Source organism: Phyllostomus discolor, chromosome 2 (assembly GCF_004126475.2).
Source record: "Phyllostomus discolor isolate MPI-MPIP mPhyDis1 chromosome 2, mPhyDis1.pri.v3, whole genome shotgun sequence".
NCBI lineage: Eukaryota > Metazoa > Chordata > Mammalia > Chiroptera > Phyllostomidae > Phyllostomus > Phyllostomus discolor.
Window position 1 is genome coordinate 13,866,833 of NC_040904.2, and position 13,979 is coordinate 13,880,811.

Consider the following 13,979-nt stretch of genomic DNA (forward strand, 5'->3'; position numbering starts at 1 on the left):
TGTCTGTCTGTCTGTCTGTCTCTCTCTCCCTCCCTCCCTCCCCTCTCTAAAAATAAATAAATAAAATCTTAAAAAAAATAACATGTTTAATATACTTGTTAAATTATACTTCCAACTTTAAAAAAATTTGCAATGGCCAATTTCAAGCATACACAGAATCAGACAGTATAGTAAGGTGAACCTCAGTGTACCCATTGCCCAGCTAACAGTAATTAGTGCTTGGCCTATCTTACCGTATCTGCCCTCCCAAGGCTTTTACCCATCACAATCAGCACTTTAAACAATAGCTCATCACATTCTCAACAGGAAGAATAGGAAGTAGAAATATAAGACAAATAACAATTGAAAAAAAGAAAACACTGGGTGAAGGCAGTTGTATCTACCCTCCTATAATTCTTAACTCCCTGTGTGTTTCACAGATGGCCTAACTTTCTGATGGAGACGTGGAAATGTGGTCCAGTTACTAGAACTGAACGGTGACTATCCGTTCCCAACTTGGCACCATCTTGCCTTCCTTTCCCTTGACAGTTGAACCTACTGGGCCGTAAGAACAAGCTCATTTTCCACCCTCTGGGACTGAGCTGAGAAACGAAGGGTCCAGGGCCTTGGTGGAGTTCACCGACTTCTGTTTTGTGTTCCCCGTTTTGGGGGTTGTATCCTAGGTCTCAGCCACTCCCTGCTGGTTTCATCTCATACCAAAACTCATTTTCTGTAGTCAGCTGCGTCCTGATCTCATTCAAAACTAAAGGATACCGGATGCACTTGGTGTTTGTTCTCTTGCTCTCACCAGGAATCTGCAGCTTCTTACCTTTAAGAGCCTGTTCATAGTAGACAAAGGAGACACTCTCCCCCAGTTTCTTCCACTCTAGCCTGGAATCCATGGTCTTCTTTAGGTACTGACAGGTTAGAACAGCCTCTAGGGACGACAACAAAAATACTTGCTTAGTGTCCCTCTCAAATTATATTTTACTTAATTAAGCAGTACATTTTTAACCTCAAGTTATTCCTTTGTATTTCTTTCTTTTTTAAAAAAAGATTTTCTTTATTTACTTTTTAGAGAGAGGGAGAGAAAGGAAGAAAGAGAGATAGAGAAACATCAATGTGTATGAGAAACATCCCTCAGTTGCCTCTTGCACTCTCCAAACTGGGGACCTGGCCCACAACCCAGGCATGAGCCCTGACTGGGAATTGAACTGGTGACCCTTCGGTTCACAGGCAGGTGCTCAATCTGCTGAGACACACCATCGAGGGCTATCCTTTTGTATTTCTATTCATTCATTCATTTCCTTATTTCCTTCCTTCTTTCCTTCCTTCCTTTATAATTTCCCTCAACATGTACCATGCTGGCTTAACCCAAAGATAAATTGAAAGCATTATAGCTCTTCCACATAATAATTGTGTGACACTTTGTTACTTTCCCCAGACCTTAAACATCAGTTACTACTTGTAAAATAAGATAGTATCTCAAAATCTTGTGAATCTTCAAATACAATAATATATGTGCACAGTACTTTAAAATGGCAGCAATGATTAATTACTTATTTAACTTTTTCCAGTCTCAGGATTCACGGATTATACAGCTTAGAAAACGAGGCAAATGAGACCCTGTAATTTCAGTCCAGCGTGATACGGGCCAGGACAGAAGTAAGCAGAGAGCACATCACACCTAGTACCTGAGAGAGGCACCGAGTCCAGCCCAGGCCATGCTGTGGAAACCCACACATGTCCCCTCAACAGGCTACGTTCTCCCTCAGATCCCTTCCATGATAGCCCTCTCTGGGAATGCGCTGATACAAACCCAATATTGTCTTCTAACAAATTGTTGATTCTTACCTCTTACCTCAATCCAGATAAATTATGTTAAAATTCTTTCCATACCTTTGATTTTGATGTTAAATGAATTTAATGACATTTTAAAAAAGAATTCAGGATATTACATGATACGGTACATTATATAATATGATACTCTCCTGGGTTTTTTACAAAATAAACATAGATGTGAACAGAAAGCCTGAATAAATATGCATGAAAATATTAACCCAGGGATGATTTCCGTGAGACAGAATTATGATTTTTCTTTTTGTTTATATATAGTTTCTAATGTTTTTTAGTTCCACATATGTAGCTAGAAGTATAGAAGTAGCATAAAAGGTAATGAAAAATAGAAAGTAGGATAAAGAAAGGCAAGGGGAAAAAATCCAGAGCTGTTTACAAAGATGCCTAAAGTTTTACAAGCAGGTTTTACATTACAGAGAGACATCACTTTAGAGGCGTGTTTACAATCATACTGCAAAGACAAATGTGTGCTGAGGAACTGGTCTGAGGAAATACAGCTCTATTCTGTTATTAAGGAGAGTGGGTGGCGACCTTCCGGAGTCTTGAGTTTCAGATAGGTTTCCTTCCCGTAGACGGAGTTTCCAACAATTAAACACACACCCACACTCATTTTTAGCCCATACTCCTAGGTCTTAGGAATAAATGTATACTCACTTGTTTCACGTATTTAAATGGATACACACACACACACTTGGTGAATTCTTCCTAATTTCTATCCTCATTGCTCTATGGAGGAGCTTGGTAGAAATTATATTTGGAAACGTAACTGATGTTCCTAAAAGCAGCTGACTCCACTCCAGCCTCATTTGCACTGACTATGTAAACTGTGGAGAGATCATCTATCCAACTTATCTAAAATACACTGAGGACTTAATGTGTGCCTGGCATTGTCTGGAGCTAGGTCAGTGAGCAACATAGAGATCTCTGCCCTTTTGGATCTTACAGTTTGCAGGGGCTCAGGGACACAAGAAACGACATAAAGTAAATTATATAGTATGTGAGGAGGTGGTAAGTGTTATGGATGTAGGTCAGAGTACAGATTGTTTGGAAGTGCCAGGGACAAGGGTGCAATTAAAAAAAGTAAGGCAGAATTCACCTAATTTAGAGGGTGACATTTGAGCAAAGACTTAAATGAGGGAATTAAATTTATTAGAATTCGAACTAGAATTCCCTAGAACTTGAATTTAGAATGTACCATGTGGTTCTCTGGGAGTGCTCCAAGCAAGGGACTAACCAGCCTGTGTCCGGACCCTAAGGTGCTAACACCACACCCCCCGGAACTGGGAGTCTACTCACAGTGAATCTACTAGAATCTACTAGAATCATGGAGTCAACATCTAAGGACAACAAACCAAGTAAACTTAAAAGCTAACGATCGTGGACTCTTTTCTTTTCTCAGCCAAAATTTGACACTGAAGGCCAGCAGAATTCTGCAGCTGAGCCTCAGGGTTATTATGCCACCACAGTAGTTTAAAGGAGTGAGCCTGCTGCCAAATACCAAGTGTGTGACATTGTGCAAGTCACTTAAGCTTTTTTTTGAACCCTACAGTCAGTCACATCTGTAAAATGAAAAAAAGGAGTACTCGTCTCATGAGGTTGTTGGAAGGATTAAATGAGAACACACACACACACACACACACACACACACACTTGGGTGCACATGGTACTCTGCATATAGTACCTGCTCCATCAATGGTCACTATTACCTTCTTACATGAGGAACTTCTCTTAGTTGTAGCTGTAAGCTTGCCTTGGCGTGACAGAAACCCACACTTTACACCATCACAAATTTACCTAAAAGCCACTCAGATTTAAACTATAATTTCCCTCTGAGACAGCAAAGAAAATAATACAGATATTTTCTCAAAATAAGGTATATTGAGAGAAAAATGCACCAAGTTTTTCCATTAAGATCATTTTAATTTCCACGAAAATGTTTCATTTGGATTGAGAAAAGGTAATTTTTTGTTTTGATAAAGCATTAGCAACAACTATTGCTACACTATGAATTCTAATTTTTCTAGGATTCTGTACTGCTGACTTCTGATTTTCCTTTCTGTGCTGAAGTTGAACATCAAAATCCTATATAATGCAAGAAGAAAGTTGATACTACCAAAGTAGTTGGGAGGAATTGCTTGCAATGACCTCTGTGGAGAAAAGCATGCTATTAAACCCTTATTTATAGCTCTTAGGGTTGGGCACTCCCTACATAAGCCTGTTCATATAATTTATAAGCCTGACTGAGCTGCCTTTGTTTCAGTATTATTCTATGGAAAGTGGCACCACTGTGGGAAGTGATACAGAACAGCAGTACTGAAAAGAAGGAATTTGTTCATAATCTATTGACATCAGAGAAATAGAGACAGAAAACGGAATGAACTGGATGGACCACACATATCCACAAATCCTAAAATAGTTTAGGCTGCAAGTACCATGAAGTTACTGCAAACAATATGCTAAAACTAAACTGTGGAAGAAGACAAATTTATTTTTATTTCATGATTTCATGAAGAACCAAGTTGGAATGATTGGGGCACATATAAAATGGAATCAAAATGTAATTCTTAATTAAAAGGAGCAGAGGTAAAACAGAAAGGTAAAAAAATACCCATTTGATTAATGATTAAGATAAATTATAGAATGATTTTTCTATTGTAAACACAAAACACACATTAAAAAGTAATGTTAAGTGGTACAGGGTTTTAGTTTGGAGTGATGGAAATGTTTTGAACCTGGATAGAGGAAGTGGTTGCACAATTGTGAATGTACTCAATGCCACTAAATTGTTCGCTTTAACATGGGAGATTTTATGTTATGTGAATTTTGCCTCAATAAGTTTTTAAAAAGTAATGTAAGACTACAGAATATAACTTTGGTATTCTATAATAACTCAGATATCACGGCACAGGGTCTAGAGGGCAGGGATGGATAAATATCCGTGGTATCCAACTGGACCTAATGGGAAGAACCTCCAGGAAAGGAAAATGCAGGAGAAATGAACACTTCCTTTGTCCCGCCGGAACACCCTCGCCCTCTTGCTCTCACTGCGCTCACTCTTTCGGCTGTTCCCGCGTCTTTGGCATCTCATCCAGCCCTGTTTATCCTTCCTATCTCTTCCCATTAAAACTAAGCCACAATAAGAGTCAGTATTTCATTAGCTTAATCATGTAAAATGTTAGGACCTCCTAAGTACTTAGGTAACGTGTTATTAAGTGATGTTATTTTTGAATGACAGGCTGACTCTCACTATAGCACATTTTTCTGTACTGAACACGTACATAGAACACAATGTGCCGGGCACCACTGTAAGCACTGCTTAAATACTAATCCGTTTAATTCCTCCCCATCCCAGTCCTCTTCTATAAATTTGTCTCTTTCCTTGAAATCTCTCTCTCCAACTCCAGACACCTGAGACATGCCTGAAGAAAAGGATCACACATTCAGGACTGGTTCCTTAAGTGTTTACCATTTCTGCCTTAACGAAGCACTGCGTTCAAGAGAGAGCCGTTCTTGCATGTTCCTAGTGTTACGTGATCCAGGCAAACGAGCCTTGAGAAAAGTAGCGGGCAGTCGACATTTGAGGTAAACTCACCAAAAGCCTTTATAAAGTTTTGGTTATTAGAACCTTTAAAAATATTGTAAATTGTGGTAAAAGACACATACTTTGAATTTAATGCCTTTACAATTTTTAACTGTACAATTTAACAGCGATGTTAAATATAGTCACATTGGTTGGCAACCAATCTCCAGAATGTTCTCATTTTGCAAAACTAGAACTTGATACCCATTTAACCCAAACTCTCCCTAATAAATATTTTGAAGCTACAATAAATAACAAAACGGCACCCCCAAAATAGGCTATGTTAATGCTATCTTAAGTACATTAAGTAGCAGGAGGTCTGCAGTAAATCTCTATTTACTGTATCTCGCTGGCTGGAAACTCTGCAAGATCTCCATCTCCCAGTTTCACAGATTAGATTTGCTACGTTGCAGATAATTTATGTAATCAGAGGCCTTCTTTTTACATCAGGTGTTTCATCGTAAGTCCAAGATTCCCCCCAGGAGGTGCGGAAAGGGCACGGTGGAAATGGCATTTCAGGCAGAAGAATGAGTGTGGGGTGAGGGTCCCGACAAACAGAAAAACAACGTCGTGTGACATGCCCTCGAGTCACTCAGACAACACAGTCCTGGGAAATCAGTAAGGCACTCTACCTTGATACTCTATTGCTGTGATTACTTGATGATCTTTTGGGGTAGAAAATCCATAGGCTCTATGATCTGGAAAATTAAAACAGATAAAATAATTAAAATAGTGCAAAAGATAATTTTTAACTGTTTGGGATGCGATAGTAAAGAAAATGGGCCTCAAGGTTGGTGACAGTTTCATATAATTCTTAACACCTAAGGTCTAAGATATCAAAAATAAGAAGAACCCAGCCAGACCATTAGAGTTTATATGTCTCTTCCATTCTGCCCTGTGGGTCTCCCCTCGGAGCAGCACCCACTCATCTATCAGGGCCCCCTCCCCGCAGACAGCACGCTCTCACAGTCTCACTGTTAACAAGTGCATGTCTTTCAGCTAATATGGACTCTAGGGCCAAAGGGTATTGTCCCCCAAATAAAAACTAGTAATTTTTAGCACCTCGTTCAAGAGTACAAATTGCTTTGGGAACTTATCTCTGACTACACCTGCATCATGAGGAAATAAGTCATTAGGTACACCGTGATGATGATGATGATGATGGTTATGTCATCATTCCCATGATCTTACACAGAATTTTCATTTTGAAAAGTGCTTATATATATAAGCACTTTTTAATATATAAAACATATATATATATATGTTTTATTCTATAAAACTCAACATTCAAAGTAACCTGGTGTGCTAGGTACTACTTTCTTTTAAATTTTTTATAGTTTATTTTTCAAAGACAGTTGGTATACAATATTCTGTTTCAGGTATACAACATAGTTACTAGACATTCATATGTCTTATGATTAGACATACTAAGACTTGAACAACCAAGTAGCAGAACCAGGAATTAAACCCTTGTAATTCACTCTTTGATATGTATCACTTTGTGTTACGGATGTCACTCTACTGTGCAGGGTAATGACCATGTTTAAAAATTATTTAAATCACTTCCTATAAGTATACGTCTCTGAAATACAAATGCTACTAGGGAAAGATTTTTACCCGTTGTATTCTCCAATATAGATTGAACACCTAGAACAGTGCCTGGCATAAGCAAGACACAATAAATATTTGCTAAATGAATAAATAACACCACTCGGGATTGTATACTAATGAGAGGAATCCAGTGAATGGGGTCCGATCACGCCAACACTAATGAAGGGTTCCTAAAGGCAAACAATTCCTTCCTTTCCATTCCTTCCCTTCCATTCCTTTGGGGAAGGTGTTATAAGTATACGATATTGAATTGAATTAATTAATTACTTCAAAATCAGAACACAAAGCATTGTTATTACTTATCTTAAGTAAACAATTTAGGTAAAACAATCCAACTGCTGTCCTTTATTATTTATCTCTAAAATCATGTATGAAATAAGCTAAGACCAAATTAGACTGAGTGCAAAAATCTAAAAAAGGCTATTTCTTGCCCTGGCCAGTGTGGTTCAGGTGGTTGGGCGTTGTTCTGCAAGGCAAATGTGGTTCAATTCCCAGTCAGGGCACCTGCCTGGGTTGCAGGTTCAGTCCCTGCAGGGTGTGCACAAGAGGCAACCAATCAATGATTCTCTCTCACATCAATGTTTCTCTTCCTCTCTTTCTCCCTCCCTTCCCCTCTCTCTAAAAATAAATAAATAGCCCTGGCTAGTGTAGCTCACTGGATTGAGTGCGGGCTGCAAACCAAAGCATTGCAGGTTCGATTCCCAGTCAGGGCACATGCTTGGGTTGCAGGCCATGGCCCCCAGCAACCACACATTGATGTTTCTCTCTCTCTCTCTCTCTCTCCCTCCTTTCCCTCTCTAAACATAAATAAATAAATAATTAAAAATTTTTTTAAATAAATAAAATAAAAATAAAGGTTATTTCTTGAATATATTTCTGTAATTTACTCTGTTCATGTCATCATCTGTCTTCTGTCTTCATAAGATATACAGACCCTGTTTTCACCGGGGGAAAAATGACCTCTCTGCTGCCACATTCCAAGGACAGTTTGCCGTGTTTTATCGGACTTGTTCTCTCTGTGACACCAGCCTCTGTTGACTTCCTTGGGTTGTGTGATATGACTCCCTCCTAGTCTTATTACTGTCGAGCCCTTGTGCGTTCTTCCTCCTTGGTCTTCCCATCCATCCATCTATCCATCCATCAACTGCTTTTCTAACTCAACTAACTTTCTATAAAATCTCTTATGCTCATTGAGTCAACCACCATTTCTTTGCTCCAAAGTCCTAAATCTGTATCTCCAGCTCTAATTTCTTAAGATTAAATCCATGAACTCTTTCTACAGGATATCTGTATTTCCATTTCCAACAAGAATCACAAACTCATAGGCAAAAATAAACTCATATGTTTACCCCCAAACTTTGTTTTCTTTCTACAAATCCCATCATGGTGAAGGGCGCCACAATCCACATGGTCACTCATGCCAGAAACTCAGGTGTCGCCCATGATATAACATCATCCCATCCATTCACTCGCCAGTTTCCATCTGTAGACTGAGGACTGTATGTCATCCAGGACAATGTTTTGGAATATTTGCCTTCCCCCACTGTCCACATTACTGGGAAGGCAGCCCAGTGCTCTTTGCCTTAGGAGAGGATATAGGCAGCTAAATCCAGAGAGAAACAGGGTACTTCTTCCCTTCCACATTTAGAAACCTTGGTCATAAGGGAAATGGAAACAACTCATAGCACATGCAAACATTAAAAAAAAAAATCATACCTTCTCCCAAGCCTTGCGGTAAAGAGAAGGAAGTGAGCTGGAGAACCTGGATCTTAATGGGCTCTTGAGAAAGAACGGTAGATAACACTTGACTTCGATGTTAGGCAACATTCACGGTGCTCTACAAACGTTAACATTTAACTCTCACAACAATTCTCTGTAGCAATTTAACTCTCACAACAATTCTCAATAAACATGGTAGGAGGGTACCATGTTTATTCATATTTTTCCTCAGGTGGGGAAACAGAGGCACAGACAGGGTAAGAAACTTGACTGTGGCTATATAAGTAGTAAATGGTTCAGTTGGGATTTCCAAAGCCCACATCACTGGGCCCCACATCATGCCCCCCACATCATGCCCCCCAAAGCTGAACTTTGAGGAAGGATTTCATAATTAACAACGATGTCAGGCAGAAAGTCCCACAAGTCTAATGGAGATGGGATATGTTGGGAATTGGTGGTGAGAATGAGGGCGAAGGACTACCTCCAAGGCACAACAGGAAGGGGGAGGCTATGACGCTGTGACTGGGGAAGCAGGACAATACGGCAGTCTCAGAGGGGAGGCGCTAGACCAGGGCTTCTCAATCTTGGCACCGTTGACAGCTGGGGCTGGATCATTCTTTGTTGTGGATCCTGTGCATTGATGTTTCGCACGATTCCTGGCTTCTTCCCACCAGATGCTGGTAACATCCACGCCCCCCACACCAACCCAACTCCTAACAACCAAAAATGTTTCTAGACATGGCCAAATGTCCCCTAAAGATACAGAGGCATACCTGACTGAAAACCATGGCTCTAGGTTTACAACTAGTCGGGTTTTGTGGTAGGCAGTTAGGCAGACACAAGCAGAACAAGAACAATAGGCCAGGTACCAAAGGTCACCAGGGCGGAAGACTGGCAAAGGCTAGCAGCAGGCAAAACCGGGAAAACAAGGACCTCATCCCCAGGGTGACCTTTCCTCCCCTAGCATATTTTTGGTCATGCAGTTGTAACCCTGCCCTGACATTTCCTCCCGTGGGGTCTTGCTAGCCATATGGTAGACTCCTTGGAGGCCAGAAGAGTGCCTCATTTCACTCGCATGCCCTTGCATGACCTCTCCCTTAAGCATTAACCCCTACAAATTACATCTAAGCCTCCGCTGCATTGCAGCTCCAGGCCCAGAAAAGCAGCAAGACCAGACAAATGATGCCATCCATGGTTGACATCAGGACCAGCTGCACTGACTACTGACCCCCTGCCCGGGTACTGACCAGTCAGTGGAGACCTTGACCTTGAGGAGACACCTGAAAAGCTGATGAATCTTTTATTGGAATCCTCCCCTGAAACCTCCAGATAAATACTGTGAAGACCAAGGACCCAGTGGGCCTTCCCTCCTGGGAGCCCACACCTTTCCCCTCCCCTTCTTGTTCCCAACAGGGCGCTACCTTTACCATTTTTCTCCTAAGCTCCAAGGGCCCTTCTTTTGCCTCTAGAATTTGTTTCCTGAATGCATTTCTTTTACTGTTCACTTCTACCTCTGCGACTTTCTAAGTAAACTTTCTCTTATAGTTTGAGTCTTGGCTCTGAATTCAAGCACTGAGGTTGCGGAACCAAGGTGCGGTCTGACTCTACTGGTCTAATACTTGGTGTTGTTGTTTTGGCCGCCACCAACAGTTGGAAGAACCAGACACAGAAATAAACAAGTAGATCAAAGGAGGGCAAAGAACCATGAATTCAAGGATTTTGAAAGTTCCTATGAGAAATCCTATCAGAACTTTTTAAAAAAAAAGATTTTATTTACTTTTAGAGAGAGAGGGGAAGGAAGAGAGAAAGAGAGGGAGAGAAACATCAGTGTATGAGAGACCTGTCAGTCAGTTGCCTCTCACACACCCCCAACCTGGGACCCCGCCTGCAACCCAAGGCACGTGCCCTAGCTGGGAATCCAACTGGTGACCAACCTTTCAGTTTGCAGGCCAGTGCTCAATCCACGGAGCCACACCCACCAGGGCTCCTATCATAACTCTTTAACCATGAAATAATCTATTACACTTTTGGGAAGGAAAGAAATATGTTTCAAACAACATTGCATTCTTTTGTGGATTTATTATCTATATGGCCATTAACATGTAAATTAGTCTTTCACTGTGCTAGACTTTATCACCTCTAAAGCATACACACTATTCTGAATATTTTCTTCTCTTTTCTCTCCCTTAGCAGCCTGGGAAACAAATCTAACTATGAAAAAAAAACCCCTCAAAAATCCATAGGCCTCAAAATTCCCCTGTCAAACATCAGTCAACTATTCAGGCTCTATATTTCTAATTTGTAAACATCTTTATTAGGGAAATTGGCAAACCTAGTGTCTACACAAAGAGCGTACGACTGGACTGACAGCTTTTACTGGCAGCTGTAAATACACTTGTACAAGTGACCCATGTGGTTCAGTTTTAGAGGGGTGTCAGAGCCACCAAAGAATAATTTCAAAATAACTGTTTTGCTTATGATTTTCAAAACCATGAAGGGGAGGTCTAAGCAACCTTTTTAAATATCCTTTCCTTGCTTTCCATACACTTCTGTCACATACCGGAACATGCCCTGTGTTCCTCTGTGTTCCACACCCACCCCTTTGTGCCTTTCTATTCAAGCTGCTCTCTCCTTCCCCACTTTTGTTTTGCAGCGGCCAGAGGGAGGGTCCAGAGCTTCAGAGAGCAGAGCGAGGGAAGAGACAAAGCTGGCCAAATCCGATTCCTCTTAAGCGAGCTGGAGAAAAGACAGGGCCTCGTGTGTCCTTGCTGCATTATACCTACATTTAAATGATAAGATTTTTTTTTTTTTTTGCCAGTGATTCTGATTCCAAACCATCACTCTGTGAAACTTTCAAAGCACACTTTGAAAAAGTGTCTTTTCTCCCTTGGCAACATGTAAATGAATGCTCTCAAAGAAATTCCAATTAGGACTGGTCTTTCTTGTCATTTTAAAACTATTTTAGTACTTTTTAGACAAAACAGTGAAAACTCATATTCCCTAGAAACCAAAGTCTGAGCAAAATAGGAAAAGATCATCTTTGTTCCCTCCACATCATCATGTCTTTGAACTTGCAAACGCCGCGGTGTCCACCGAGAGTGTTTATTTTCTCTGGGAGGCTGGGGCCTTCTCTCCAGAGTCTGAGGCTGGCAGATTAGAACGAGGTTAAGTCACTGCCATCCTTTTCAGTTTTTCTCCTTGCTTAAACTTCCTCTGAGAAAAATTTCTTAAGTTTCCAAAAATCACTTTAAAAGTTCTACGGAAAATAACAGCTTTTAACTTCATATTTTATTAAGTCCCTCATAATTTTTATTGTGTATATATTTGAACAGAAAACAATGTGTCCCAGACACTAAAAAGAGTGAGAATTGGTTGAATTGGCCAAACTATAAAGGCAACAAAAAAATTTTTAAATGAGGATTAGTTTTAATGAATTAATAAATAGGTCATATTTCTTGGTGGCTAAACACTTATTTCTGTGATTTTAATAAGTATCTTCTCCTAGGTGCCTTTCTTCCTCTAATTCTATTCACTTCAAGGTTTGCTTCTAATTAAGTAAAAATAGTTAAAATGTGTGGTTACTTATGTTGAACTTATTCAAGAAGAAGCTCTAAATCTTTTTTAAAAATACTTATTTATTGTGAGATTTCTACCTTGGTTCAGAAGCCTTCCTAGTCTTGGAATTCAGTTTTAATTTTTTAAAACTTGCACTCAGTAACTCTTCTCATGAAAACAAAATGTTGGACTTTGTATAAACATTTCGCTAACAGATGTTAGGAATTGTCTCTGTTGGCTGCTTTCTTAAACTGATTTTTTTTCCTCCAATTTTCCAGAACAAGTTATAGGAAAACAAATAAAATTGTCCTGTACGTCTGCTGACTGAGGTCAACAATTGTCTTAAAATTAGCTAGAAAACATCTTTAATGTTTTGGAAGTGTGCCAGAACCGTTGGCAGAGGTTCATAAAATGAAGTTACGAGATGATTATCTCCAAACTAACACTCCCAGTCAAGTCCAACAAAACCTTTGTTTCTGCACCTCCCCACCTGGAAGAATGAAAGTTCTGCTATTGTCTATCCCTTATCGAAAATAATCTGGTTTGACTAAAAATAAATACTCACACTGCCACAATTTCTAAAGTTACTATAATTGTGTTAACACTTTTAACTTAAAACATACTTAGGAAAAATTGACATGTTATAGAGGTTTTTTGTTTGGTTTTAAAATATCTTACAGAGACTGCCATGTGCACAAACAAGTTATGAAAACTGGTTATAAATTAGGTCATAAATTTTCAAAAATAAAAATTGATAGCCATGTGGTTTTGATAATCACCGATATCCAGTTATACTAACCACTGTAAAAAGATGCACAGGGCTAGCAGTAACAAAGTAATACCACCCGGTGCTTATTATGGACAAATATTTATATGAGTAGAAAGTAATCCAATGAAGTAGGAACCAGGAGTTAGATAATACACTCATCTATCACACTATCATTTAACTATAGTAGGTCTAGAGAGAGGGGAGGAAGAGGAGGAGAGGAAGACAGACATACAGACAACACATGTCCTTCTGGTCTCTCAAACTGGACATTCTGGCCCTTCCTCTTTTTTTTTTTTTTTTTTGCTGTTTGATATGATTTCTTTTATTTTCTTCTTTTTTTTAAATATATTTTATTGATTATGCTATTACAGTTGTCCCATTTCCCCCCTTCTCTCCCCTCCACCCTGTACCCCTGTACCCCCCTCCCACCCACATTTCCCCCTTTAGTTCATGTCCATGTGTCATACTTATGAGTTCTTTAGTTTCTACATTTCCCGTAGTATTCTTGCCCTCCCCCTATCTATTTTCAACCTACATTCTATGCTACTTATTCTCTATACCTTTTCCCCCTCTCTCCTCCTCCCAACCCCCTGCTGCTAACCCTCCATGTGCCCTCCATTTCTGTGGTTCTGTTCCTGTTCTAATTGTTTACTTAGTTTCTTTTGGTTTTGCTTTAGGTGTGGTTGTTAATATTTGTGAGTTTGCTGTCCTTTTACTATACATGTCTTTTCTTTATCTTCTTTTCTTAGATAAGTCCCTTTAGCATTTCATAAAATAAGGGCTTGGTGATGATGAACTCCTTTAACTTGACCTTATCTGAGAAGCACTTTATCTGCCCTTCCATTCTAAATGAGAGCTTTGCTGGATAGAGCAATCTGGGATGTAGGTCCTTGTCTTTCATGACTTGGA

The 13,979-nt window shown here is 39.7% G+C and overlaps 1 protein-coding gene across 1 annotated transcript in view; it reads right to left on the bottom strand.

The window, feature by feature from the left end:
* JAM2 (junctional adhesion molecule 2) overlaps nucleotides 1-13,979 on the bottom strand; it is a 54,746-nt gene that overhangs the window by 16,542 nt on the left and 24,225 nt on the right. The window contains exons 2-3 of the mRNA XM_028504661.2: nucleotides 6,049-6,114; nucleotides 809-916 (exon numbers count right to left, since the gene is read on the bottom strand). Of these exons, the coding sequence (XP_028360462.1) occupies nucleotides 809-916; nucleotides 6,049-6,114 (174 nt within the window). The remainder of the gene's footprint in view (nucleotides 1-808; nucleotides 917-6,048; nucleotides 6,115-13,979) is intronic.